General features: G+C 42.2%; 1 protein-coding gene across 1 annotated transcript in view; it reads right to left on the reverse strand.

The window, feature by feature from the left end:
* Positions 1 to 14195, reverse strand: part of apc2 (APC regulator of WNT signaling pathway 2) — a 204468-nt gene that overhangs the window by 54230 nt on the left and 136043 nt on the right. Inside the window, 1 exon segment of the mRNA XM_048614260.1 lies at positions 12418 to 12495. Within this exon segment, the coding sequence (XP_048470217.1) occupies positions 12418 to 12495 (78 nt within the window).

Consider the following 14195-nt stretch of genomic DNA (forward strand, 5'->3'; position numbering starts at 1 on the left):
GCTAACAAGGAAAGGGGTCTGGAGCTGTTAATGTTTAACAAAGGAAAGGGGTCTGGATCTGTTGATGTTTAACAAAGGAAAATGTAAAAATCAGAAAAGCAGACACTTTTAGGCAGAGAAGCTAGCAGCCCTAGTAAAACATTGCTCATTAGCATGCGACTGAAGCTTCATGTTTAGTACACCCTAGGGGGCTGTGCAATTTAAAATTCCTACCTGACTCCTTTCATGGGAGCACGGGATGGATTCCGACATCCCCTGTCCTAGTTTTCAGCACCATGTGACCCTGTTCCCGTTCCTCTGAGCTTCAGGTCGAACAACTCCCACCGTGCCCTAAAAAATCCGTCTACTGGATCAACAGCATATTCCATCCAGACACTCACATTAACCTTCCAACAGTAAGGAGAAACAACAGACTGGTCCTGACAAGAATGAGAATAGCTGTGCCCTCCCTAGCCTCACAGGGAAGACGTGAGGAACCAAAAGGACACACACAAAGGAGAGGCTGGGTAGAAATCTTCACTGGTTCCTTTTCACTCGCTCCAGTGCACAGTCCCTCAGCTTCCATACAATTCTGGCACAACCCTTAAGATGACAGCTGAAGAAGAGAGAGGGAGAGAGGGGAAGAGAGAAAGCATCCACTGCCTGATTGCTACACCCCTGATGTCATCTCCAACACCCAATCACAAAGCAAGCAGTTAATCTTTTCATAACTACCCTTCTTTTCACCCTGGCAACGCAGGGCAAAAAGCAAAGGCCTGCAAATTGCAATGACCTAAAAGGTATATCCTTCAATATTTTAATATTCGTTAGGCACGGCTGCAATGTGAATGCAGCGGTCCCTTTCGTACTCATAACTCTTTAATTCTTTAAAACGTATGTGTGCATTTCCCATCATGGAATTACACTTGGTACCAGCCTGCAATTCTGTTTTGTGAAATATTCAGTGTCTGAAATTTGCATTGAGGGGAACCGGAGCTATTTATTCCCTTGTGAGGAGAGGAGGGAATGCAATATGTAGTTAGAGCATAATGTTAGATTTAGAAACAGCAGTAAATATTTCCAGTCATTGGACATTTCATTGTCTTTCCTTGCAATTTCACAGACGGATTTTTTTTTGTTACAATCTGAGAGAAGTATTTCTTTGTTGCTAATTTGTACAGCGGCTTCCTAATGAAGGAGAATCAGAAGCAGGCAGAAATTCCAACACTAGCGATAAATATTTTGAATTATTTATATCTCTGTGTCTCCCTCTTTCTCCTTTGGTTTTGGGACAATGGTCCAGAGGGAGCAGTCACTCTCCATTGCAATAATAACGTAAGCACTGTTCATATATTTGTTTTGTCAGTGAGTGGCAGCAGATTTTTCTACCACAAAAGGCATCACAGCCAGTAACACTGACTTCCCAGGACCTGAATGATTAATTTTCTCCCAAACCATAGGCAAAGTAGTCAACAGAGCATAGGAACATTCGGCCACATGGGGCTAGGAATGTACATTAACATCTGTCTGGCCAAATCCCAACGGCTCATGAAATATCAGGGTGGATTTTCCCGTCCTTTGATCCAGGGACAAGTTGATTTCTTTGGACGCAAACTGCAGGACAAAGGGCATGGACTACTTCAGATGGGTCCCTGCCCCTTCTACATTGGCCCAGGACTTTAGGGTTGTGGTGGGAGGAAGAAGCTGAGCTGGGATTTCACTCACTTTGTGCTCGGCCCTTAGTTGAGATGGGGCCCCATAACCCCAAGTTCTAGTTTAAAAATACGGGGCGGGGGGGGTGCCCATTTGAGAGATGAGGAAACTTTATTCATCTCTCTCAAAGTTTTGTGAGTTATGGAATCCCCTTCCTCAAAAGGCAGTGCATGCTAAGTCTTTGAATTTCTTTTAAGGCAGAGATAGAAAAGAATCTTAATTACCAAAGGGATGAAAGATTGTCAAGAAAATGCAGGAATGAAATAAGATCAGCCACAATCTTATTGAATGTGGAGCAGGCTCGAAGGGCTGAGTGGCCCACTCTTGTCCCTTGTTCTTATGTTCTTGATCTCCTATTCTCCTGGAGGATTGCTGGCATGTTAAAATCACAGCTCTGGGACACAAACTGAAGACCTGTGTTGCACCACTCCCCTTCCTCCCACCCTCCCTGCCCTGAAATTTAGGTGCAATTAGGGCCTTAAGATGCCAGAAGGATCTGATCCCATAGGCCCAATAGACAACAGTAGAGTTCAGCAAATCTCCTTGTTCCACCAAGTGCAGCACTGCCAGAGAGAGGCAATAAATCAAACAATATTAACATTCAAAGGCCTGGAGGGCATTGTGTATCTACCCTACAACAAAAGGACTGCAGCAGTTCCAGAAGGAAGCTGACCGCCACCTTCTCAAGGGTATCTAGGATGGGCAATAAACTCTGGCCCATCCAGTGATGCCCATATCCCATGAATGAATTAACAATAAAATAGGAACTCTAGTTGCTCTGCAAATCTTGTTTGACAATTCCCTGCAAGAAAGAAAGACTTGCATTTGTACAGCACCATGCATGAGCTTTGGACAGTACAAGTAGTTTTGAAATTTGATGACTGCTGCAATGGAAATAGTGGGGCAGCCAATTTATCGAACCACAAGCTTCTTCAAACCAACTATGTGGTAATGACCAGATAATCTGTTTTATTCTGTTTTTGGTTAAGGGATAGATAGTTGAGGTTAGAACCAGATGTGATCTCATTGAAACATGCAATGTTCTGAAGGGGCTTGATAGGGTGGATGGTGAGAGGTTGTCAGAGAATTTGAAATGTGGGGACACAGTCTGAGGATAAGAGTCCAATCACTTGGGACTGGGATGAGGAGAGACAACATCACTCAAAATGTTGTGAATCTTCAGAATTCTCTACCTCCAAGAGTTGTGGATGCTTCATCATTGAATACATTTAAATTGGGATTTTGGGGTCTCAGTAGTGAAAGGGATATAGGGACAAAGTGGGAACCTGGAGTTGAAGCCCAAGATTAGCCATGATTGCATTGATTTTTGGAGCAGGCTTGATGGACCTATTGGCTTCTTGCACCTATTTCTGGTGTTCTTACCAAGATACCAGATAAAATTGCCCTTCTCATCTTCAAAATAGTACCATAGGAAATTTTACTTCTAACTAAGAGCATATCTCATCTGAAAAGTAGCATCTCTGCTTTAGCAAGGTACTGGAACATCAGAGATAGCAAGAACTGCAGTTGTTGGAGTCAGAGACAACACAGTATGGAGGAACACAGCAGGCCAGGCAGCATCAGAGAAACAGGAAAGTTGACATTTCGGGACAGGACAAAGAAGGGTCCTGAGCCGAAACATCAACTTTCCTGCTCCTCTGATGCTGCCTGGCCTGCTGTGTTCCTCCAGCTCCATACTGGAACATCAGACTAGGTTTTGTGCTCAAGTCTTTAAATTGGGATTTGAACTTGAAACCAGCTGAATCAGAAGCATAAATGTTATCGCTGTGCCATGGGTGCCACATGTACTGACTCCACCTAAGGTTATCCAATGCAGCAGAGATCAGAGTGGAGTCTGCAATCCTTATGACCGACAGGATAGACATCAATCTACCAAACTTAAAGAGGCTGGTGAATTGTTCCAAAGGAGCTGACAAATCATGGGTAATCAACAAATAGAGCTGTATAAAAAGCTGGGAGGTTTTGAAAGATAAAGTGGGTACAAACTGGTGATTGTGTGTCTAACCAGAGGTCGTAAATATTGATCAATTGGCCAAAGTGCAAGAGCAGAAACAAGAAATAATTTCATAGTCAGTTGTTCCGAACATACTAATGGAAAAAGCAATAGAATCGGATTCAAGTGAAAATCGCAATGACAGTTGGATATGCATTTAAAGAACAGGGGTGGCTCAGTGGTTAGCACTGTTGCCTCATGGTGCAAGGGAACTGGGTTCAATCCCAGCCTCGGACAACTGTTTGTGTGGAGTTTGCACATTCTCCCTGTGTCTGTGCAGGTTTCCTCTGGGTGCTCCAATTTGCTCCCACAGTCCAAAGGTGTGCAGGTTAGGTGGACTGGCTGTGCTAAATTACCCTATAGTGTCCAGGGATGTGCAGACCTGGGTGGATTAGCCATGGGAAATGCAGGCATGGGAATGGGGAGGGTCAGGGCAGGATGCTCTTCGGAGGGTTGGTGTGGATTTGATGGGCTAAATGGCCTGCTTCCACACTATAGGGATTCTACAAATGCTGATTTTGCAGAGTTACGTGGTGATTAGGCAGATTCTTCAAAGAGCCGGCACTGGTACAAAGGGCCAAAAGGCTCTGATCTACACTGTGAGATTTGATCAGGGGTTGGTCAGTGATAAAGGGTGATGTCAACAGCACGGATTCAATTCCTGTACGAGCTGAGGTCACCATGAAAACATTGCCCTCTCAACCTTGCCCCTTGCCTGATGTGTGCTGACCTTCAGGTTAAACAAAACATCTGTGATCTCTCCCTCAATGAGAGAGGGGACAATGGCAAATTTCATTTTGTAAGATCCTTCGATTCAAACCCAAAGAATAACCTACTTTGAATAGAGGACCACAATCAAGCCAACTCATTCTAGATGAGGAAATAGTTCAAACAATTTTAGATTTGGGGCTCTCTCTGGCATGTTGGGATGACATTCAGCAATTTAGTTTGTTTCTCTGTTGAAACTGAAAAGCAATGTGCTGAGTTGTAAATCAGAAACAAAAACAGAAGTTGCTCAGCAGGTTTGGCAGCATCTGTGAAGAGAAATTAGAGTTAACATTTTGGGTCCAGTGACCCTTCTTCAGAAGCTTTTCCAGCAACTTCTGTTTTTGTTTCTGATTTACAGCATCCGCGGTTCTTTTGGTTTTTATTTGCTGAGTTGTAACTAACTGTTTCCAGAAAAGACAACAGATTGTGTTAACACTGGCTATACAGAGGCTGTAGCAGAACAATGGATCTGGGGACTGCTAACTCCTTAGTGTGGCTGAGACCTACATACCCGCTGACTCACAGCAAGAGTGACAAGAAAGGAACGACAATGGGGCCTTCACATGCTTACACAAACTGGTTGCTTACAGGAAACCTCGATCTTCACTGTCTCAGGGAATGTGAGACTAGCTGAGTCGTCATAAAGAGCCAGTAATGGGCTGAACTGGCATTCCTGTGTTTTGTTTGATGATATGGCAGTGCCACAGGATGGTCACTAGTGGCACTGGAATCATAGAATCCCTACAAAACAGAAAGAGGCCATTCAGCCCATTGAATCTGCAGCACCCTCTGAAGAGCATCCCACCCACACTCAGACCCCTACTTTATCCCTGTAACCCTGCATTTCCCATAGCTAACCCACCTAGCCTGCACATCCCTGGGCACTATAGCATGGCTAATCCACCTTAACCTACACATCTTTGGACTGTGGGAGGAAATCAGAGCACCCCCACGCAAACACAGAGAGAACGTGCAAATTCCACACAGACAGTCGCCTGAGTGTGGAATCGAACCTGGGTCTCTGGCACTGTGAGGCAGCAGTGCAAACCATTGAGCCACTGTGCTGCCACTAAATCATGTCTGGGTTGAAGTCCTCTACCTACACTCTCTTCTGCACTCTTCTCAAAGGCATATCCAACCCACGGCATTAAGATCTCCCCCATGGTTAGGATAAGGAGGGATGTCCTGAATTTGTACCAGAACCCCAAACTGCTGACACCAGACTGATTGCCATTAGCCATCCAGCCAAATGAGGTTACCAATCCCCCACAAGCAGTCCAAGTTGTCATGGCAACATACACTTTTACATGCATGTTCTAGACTGGAACTCTGGATTGTGACAATGAGATATCGATTTCTTTCATCATCTGGTTGACCAGGAATCTCTTGTATTCTTACTGCCCGCCATCATTGTAATTATTTTGAAATTGACCTGTTTGGATATATTATGACACATTTCCAAGGCAGGTAGAGCTTGAACCTGGATTTCTTATCCCAGAGATATGGATATTAGCACTACACCTTATGACTCTCCATCTCTGGCGTGCGCTGGGAGAATTTGCAAGTACACACTCAATCTGTTTGGCCACATTATGAATGCACCTTCCTTAGCCAACAGGTCATGCAGTGGGACTTAAAGCCAGGACTTCTGGCTCAGGGGTAGTGACACTACCAAGTGCACCAATTTGAAAAACACAAAAGCTTAAAATGATCAGTTCAAAGGTTGTAGCAACTGATATTTTTGTGGTTAAAGGGAAACAAACAGTGTTTACAGTTTGCCATATAGTACCTGTTACAGGTCATCATAAACTCTTCACAGATTTTTGAGCATCAGGAATGTTATTCAGTCTTTCAAGCCTGTTCCACCATTATTTGAGATTTTGGCTGGTCTATATCCATTCGCCTGCTTTGGCTCTATATCATTTTAAACTTGTCACTACCAAAGAAACAATCTAGATGAGCCATGATCTCATTGAAAAGGTGGAACAGGCTCAAGGGGCAGAATGGCCTACACCTGTTTCTATGTTTCTAAATTCCTATAAGGGATGGTAAGCAAATGCCAATTTCAAAAGCTTCCCCAGCCCTCCTCTGCCTTCAAAGTCATCGGCAGAGGAGCATTCAACTCAGGCTAAGCTGTAACAGGAAGGGTCTGATTTATTTTTATTATTCATTGTGAAGCTGGTTCACTGATAAGGTCAGCATTTGCTGCACATCTCTAATTGCCCGAAAGAAAGTAGTGGTGAACCACTCTCTCGAATGTAACTTAACAGTTGGCTGAGTTGTTTCAGAGTCAATCATATTGCTGTATTCAGCAGTCACACATAGGCCAATGTTCCTCCACTAAGTGACATGAAGGAAGCAGATGGGTTTTGACAATAATCCAGTGGTCACCACTGCTGTTATGAGGGTTTCTATTCTACGTTTTATCTCTTTATTAAATAAATTTAAATGCTCAAGCTATCATGGTGGAATTTGAGCTCATGTCACTTAGATCATTAGTCCATTGCTATAGCCACAATGCTATTGTAACCAGCTTGAAATAGCCATGCACAGTGCAGCAATGGCATGTGAATTGATAATGCTACATATAGTTAAAAATGAGAATTAAGATCTCTCCTTCTTACCAATAAGGGGGCGGCAATGGCCTCGTGGTATTATTGCTGGGCTGTTAATCCAGAGGCCCAGGTAATGTCCTGGGGACCCAAGTCTGAATCCCGCAAAGATGGAATTTGAATTCAATAAAAATATCTAGAATTAAGAGTCTAACGATGGTCATGAATCCATTGCTGGTCATCAGGAATAAAAACCATCTAGTTCACTAATGTCCTTTAGGGAAGGAAACTGCCATCCTTACCTGGTCTGGCCCACAGCAATGTGGTTGACTCTTAACTGCCCTCTGGGCAATTAGGGATGGATAATAAATGCTGGCCTAGCCAGCGACGCTTATCCTATGAAAGAACATTTAAAAAATTGCAGATATCTAATAGGCAGCGGTGATTTAGTGGCTGATTGAAATGAGCTTAACAATATAGATGTAGCCATGATGTGGAGGTGCTGGTGTTGGACTGGGGTGGACAAAGTCAGAGTCACACGACACCAAGTTATAGTCCAACAGGTTTATTTTAAATCACAAGCTTTCAGAGCGCTCCAAAAGCTTGTGATTTCAAACAAACCTGTTAGACCATAACCTAGTGTCATGTGACTTCTGACTCAACACAGACGTGGTAAATTGAATGATATCTACACGTACGTTTAAAGCCAGTAACATTATTTCTTTGAAAGATTGAATTTCCCTGGTTGTCTTTGACCTGGTACTTTGTGCTGTTCTTTTTGTCAAAATAATCTTTATTACTCACACTAAAATCAGAAAATATTATTTATGTAGTGATGAAATGAGATTTCAACAGCTGTATCAAGTAGCTTGTCAGCTCTAAAGATTCCTCAAGTTGTGATAGCACTTCTTTGAAAGCACAAATAAATCACTCTCGTTCATAATTTCATGACTCCGAAATAATTTCTGTTTCATTTTTATCCCATCATTTTTTCACAATCTTCTCACATTTAATATTCCTACACCATTGCCAAACCAAAAGGATGGAATGAGATTCTGCTTGTATATTTCTGATTTTCTTAATCAGTCATGCCTTTGGCTGCCTCAGCCCTATCCTCTAGAATTTCCTCCCTAAATCTTTCCACCTTTCTACCTTGGTCATTGTGATATAAAAGTTTAGACTGGTAATTTTCAATTCTGTCATCTCGTTTACTACCTGGGACTTTTCATGGACTAAAATCATTTGAAAAAGGGTCAAAAACACTCACATAGAATGATCCACAGGTTGACCATATTTCATGAAACCAACATGAACTAGACATGAACTAGGCAGCACGGTGGCTCAGTTCAGGGCGGCACAGTGGCTCAGTGGTTAGCACTGCTGCTTCACAGCACCAGGGGCCTGGGTTCTGTTCTCCCTTGGGTAACTGTCTGTGTGGAGTTTGCACATTCTCCCCGTGTCTGTGTGGGTTTCCTCCCACAGTACAAAGATGTGCACGTTAGGTGGATTGGTCATACTAAATTACCCAAAGTGTTCAGGGATGTGTCGGTTTGGGGAATGGGCCTGGGTGGGATGTTCTGAATGTCAGTGTGGACTTGTTGGGCCAAAGGGCCTTGCTTCCACACTGTAGGGATTCTATGGAAAGATTAAAAACCGAAAGAACTGTGGATGCTGCAAGTCAGGTAAAAAAAAACAAAAATTGCTGGAAAAGCTCAGCAGGTCTGGCAGCATCTGTGGAGAGAAATCAGAGTTAATGTTTCAGGACAAGTGACCCTTCCCCATTTCTGTTTTTGTTTATGAACTAGACAAGAGTCAGCCTGAGGTGAAATTAACAATTTTCCCTATGACAATGAAACCAGTCAAACCCTCCATGAGAAGAGTGAAAAGGTCCTAATCACCTATCTGATTACACCTTTATAAGTCTTCACATGTTGCACATGAAAGGGAGACTATAGATAGAATACACAAACAGGTTGTAACTCAAGGACTTTTTTTGGAGATGGATTTTGACTGCCAAATTGAAACATAATGAACAAAACTCTCTCTCACTATGCCTCTCAAGGAGAAAAGTCAGTGACAAGATTGAGTGGAAAGAGATAGCTTTTGATTTCTCGAGTCCCTGATAAGAGCAATACGATGTGCTGCTGACTGTCTGAAAAATCAACTGCAGTGTCAGTTTAAATCATTATTCCTTAAGGACAGCCAAAGGTCTGTATGGGGGTGTACGTATACTTGTAGGCTGCATACTTGACATTGCATCTTTATTATTTTACCTCACCATTTGCATGTAATAAATTCAATTCATTCAATAAAACTTGCAATTGGCTCCTTACTGCTACATTAAAAAAAACTTAACTGAGAAAAGATATAACCATAAACCTCAGTTGCAACCCATTAGTACAGGTTGAAAGAAGGCGTGCTGATTCACCCATCCTCACCTGGGCACTTCTTTCGAAAGCGCTTCACAAACTGAAGGTGACAAACCTTTGGGGGTTTAGGAATAGAGGACAGGGTCACAAGGTCACTAAGATTGCACCCCATGCTGGCACTGAGGCCCAGGCAGCAAAATCTGATACACGGAGTGTAAATGTGATATTTAGGCATTAATCTGGCCTGTCCCTTTCAGGTCTTTAATCGAATACTTTCCAGGTACATGTAGCTGCTTGTAAGTTAGCAAAGATGAAATAACTGGCTTTCCTTCTCCCTCTTATGTTACTTTTGTGTCTGTAACAAACTGCAGTGTCTGAAGTAATATGAATGCGCATTAGGTATAGGATTTTTAAATATATCCAACAGCTCACCCATGGTTCTTACACAAGGACGGTGACATGAAATGTTAACTCTGTCTTCTTCTTGCGGATGCTGCCTGACCAGCTGTATTTTGTTTTCATTTCAGATCTTCTCAGGTATTACTCACAGTGAATAAGAGACTATTGGGTAATAACAATTCGAGGGTCTTACTGCATGCAATGTCCAATGAATTGTAGGGTCAAAGGGAAAAATTTGGTAAAATGTGCATATGAGATGTTCTTCAACACACTACAACTTTTTGTTTGACTTTTGATAACTAAATAACACATTCTTCAAAATGATAGCGGGTTACAGATCATTCTGACATGCATGTTATAGTGTGGAGCTGTGGTAGTTGTTCCAACTTTTTTCTATCATATGGCTGGCCAGGAATCTCTTCCATTCTTAACGCCTGGCTTTCAGTGTTGTGTGGAATTGAAGACTGATAATCAACCTGTTTTTTCATGTTACAGATGTCAATTTTTTGTCCTATTGCGCAGGCCTCTGAGGTACATGTGCGGCAGCAGATTCCAGAAATGAAAGCCAATATGCTGATATGTCAATCAACTTAGAGGGAACATTGGTCATGAATATACTTGTCTTGACCATCAAGTCCGGGTTGGGACTCGGAACTAAAGTTCCTGACTCAGAGGCAGGCACATAGCTACATAAGCTCCCTACATTAAAAGTAATTAGACATTATTCGAGAAACGTCTCACAAACAGCATGTCGGAAAACTTCAGGTCGACAATATAAATGGAAATGGATAAGCATACTTTTCAGCCAACTTTCTATCCATAGAGTTTGTCAGCTGTCATTTTACACCTGAGAACAGGTGATGTGCAGTTGAAAATCTCAGGAAAATTAATATCAATTTTTTTTAAAAATTATACAATGAAAAGAAAGTGAAGAGTGTGGTTGAACAGACATATCTCAGAATTCAGATACATATTCCCTAGAAACCAAAAGCTTAAGCCATTTTAAAAAAAGGCCAATAACAGTCTTGACTTTATAAATGGGCCACAGAGTACACAAAATGAAAATATGATTGATGTACCCTCAGGTTAAGATATACTATGTGGAATTTCTTCCCACAGATGCTGCCAGAACTGGATTTCACCAGAAATTTCTGTCTGTTTCAGATCCCCAGCATCCCGCAGATCTTTGCTTCATTTATATTAATATGGAATGAAGAACACCTCAGTATCGAAAGGACATTATAGCCATAGGAAATGCACAGTGTAATTTCACTCGGATTGTGTCAAGGATGGGAAACTATGATTGTTGAGGAAACACTTGAAACGTAAGCCTCAATTTTGAAATTCTCATCCTTATTTCCAAATCCCTCCCTGGCCATACCACTCCTTTTCGCAGTCCTACTCCCATCCATGATATCTCTACACAGTTTCAACTTTGGCCTCACTAGCATCCCCAACTTAAGGCCCTGGATAATCCCAGCTCCAATAAAACTCAAGAAGCTCAACACCATCCAGGTCAAAGCAGTCAGCTTGATCAGTACTCCAACCACTATCTTAAACATTCATTCCATCCACCAGCAGTGCAGCAGCAGTGTGTACCATCTACAGGCTGTACTGCAGTAACTCATTAAGGCCCCACTCTGGTGGCTGTGCCTTCAGCAGCTTAAGCCCGAATCTCTGGAATTCCCTCTTTAAACCTTCTTCCCTTTGTGAATTTCTCTCCTTTTATGGACTTCCTTCAAAACCTACCTGGCTTATGGTCATCTGTCCTGTTACCTCCTTATGTGGCTTGGAGTCAAATTTTATTTATTTAAAGCCCCTTGGAATTTTTTGTTTAGATTGTGGTAAAACCAATACATAAATATAAGCCGTTGTTGCACCTACTGGGTCCAGAAATTTGTTATTCACGCTAGAACAGAGATGGAGATTTGATGAAGAATTTCAATAGATTGCACTGGGAGAAAATATTTGCTCAGATTAGTTGATCTGTATCTGTGCAAAATTTATTAAATGGTCCCAACTTTATTAGTCCAGCTGTCCTTAGAGGCCTGCAAAAGTCATGACTTTTGATTTTTTAAATCGTTTTCAGGTATTAAAGATATAGCCCAGAAACTTGTATTAGATAGTGTACCCATCGGGAAAGCAGTAGACAAAAAGCACACGCAGAATATTTATGTTCTAGGTGGATGTAAACCAGTGCACACAATTGTAACCTAATAACAACATTTAACAGCACAGACAATTTCTCAACATAAACTCGGCTGTTATGTGGTGGATCCCAGAGTAATAGGGAACAAATATAATGTTCCTTCAGATCCAATCTCATAAAAGTCTTCATCACATATCATCTGAAAATGACAACAGAGCTAAAAATATTATGCCACGGGGTGGGAAGGTAGTTTTACAACTCTCAAAAAGTATGATCTAATGAATTCATGAATTGAATTCAAAAATTCAGTCTCCAATTTCAGTCTGTGGGACATTAAGCATTCCAGCTGTGTATCTGAGGTCAGGTAGAGTTTTGAGTGAGTTAAACAGCCTTGCTATTTATGGGCATCTTTTAGGTTCCAGATACTACAGTGTGATAGGCCATATAAACTGTGGCAATGCCTTTGAATCTGACCTCTGTCTCTTTCTGACGTGCCTTCTGCTGGAACTGAAGAATTTCCTTTTCAATTTGTTGGATCCGGTTCATTCGCATCTGTCAGAAAGAAAAAAGCAGAAAGCAAAGAGCTTGTTTCTTCAGTACGCCAAAGGTCGTGGACCAGAGAGTTAGTCGTTATTAGCTACAGTTAGAATTGGCATATCAGCTGCAAATAAATGTAATAGTCAAAGCTCAGACTCATTATGTATTGCTATCCTGTGACCCCTGCTTCTGAACATTCAACCGCATTGGGAAATGTTGGCTACAAAGTAACATTATGGATAACCGTGAAGCCGCATAAATACTGTGGTTACAAGAAGAGGTCAGAGATTGGAAATTCTATGTTATGCAATTCACCTCCTGGCTCCCCAAACCCTATCTACCATCTACAAGGCTCAAGTTAAGAGTGTAATGGAATACTTCCCACTTGCCTGGACAATCACAGCTCCAATAAAACTCAAGATGCCCAACACCATTCAGGTCAAAGCAGTCAGCTTGATCAATACTCCAACCGCGACCTTAAACATTCACTGTCTCCACCAGCAGTGTGTATCATCTACTACAGAAAACACTGCAGTAACTCATCAAGGCTCCACTGACCTCCCAGAAGGACAAGGACAGCATTTGTGATCACATCTACACCTTCAAGCTCCTCTCCGAGTTGCACACCATCCTGAATTAAAACTCCATTGCTATTCCTTCACTTTTGTTCAGTCGTAAACCTGCAACTCTTAACAGAACTGTGGGCATGCACCTACACACATGGGCTGCAGTGGTTCAAGTAGCCAGTTCACCATCTTCTCAAGGGCAATTCGGGATGAGCAACATTCAAATCCCAGGAATGAATTTAAAAATACAGCGTGGGTAGGAAGCCTTTCGTGCCATCACTATTCCCAGACTGAATGTATAACTAACACCTGTCACTTCCTTACCACTCCAATAATTCACTGTTTAAGTTACTGGGTTAATTTTCTTTGTGGAGCTGGAGGAACACAGCAGGTCAGGCAGCATCAGAGGAGCAGGAAAACTGACGTTTCTTTTCTGAAGAAGGGTCAACCACATTACTGTGGGTCTGGAGTCACATGTAGGCCAGACCAGGTAAGGACAGCAGTTTCCTTTCTTAAAGGATATTAGTGAACCAGATGAGTTTTTCCGACAATTCACAATGGTTTCATGGTCACTGTTAGACTCCTAATTCCAGACTTTTTTTATTGAATTCAAATTCCATCATCTGCTGTGCTGGGATTCAAACACGGATCCCCAGAATATTACCTTGGTCTCTGGATTTACAGACAAATGACATTTCTGTGAAATATACCATCTTCTACAAATTCTGCCTCACCTCTAATGAACAGACCAATGTAGTGACATCAAAAGGAGTCCCCATGACCGTTCCCTCATACAGATTCCTCTCTGCATTGTCCTCTACAGCCAACAAATTTTTAATACCTCTTGGCTAATTTTCCTCAGTCCTCCAAGAACGGGGTAAAAGAAACATTGGTGCCTGCTGGACAGAACCCCAATGTGAGGTAATTCAGAAGCAGCCCCACACCAGCCTCACAGCACAACACCAATGAGTGGCATTTAGGATTTTCCCCATTCCGCATGGAATTATCCACACGAACTACAGTGGTATCAAAAACACAAAATATCCCAGAGGTCACTCTTATTCTGGAGCAGGTTTCACGAAAGACAGGATAAGTGGATAATGCACCTACCAACAGGACTAGCGTGTCTTTACATTTGGATTTCCATGA

The sequence above is a fragment of the Rhincodon typus genome, chromosome 29 (genome assembly GCF_021869965.1).
Source record: "Rhincodon typus isolate 14 chromosome 29, sRhiTyp1.1, whole genome shotgun sequence".
NCBI classification, from domain to species: Eukaryota; Metazoa; Chordata; class Chondrichthyes; order Orectolobiformes; family Rhincodontidae; genus Rhincodon; species Rhincodon typus.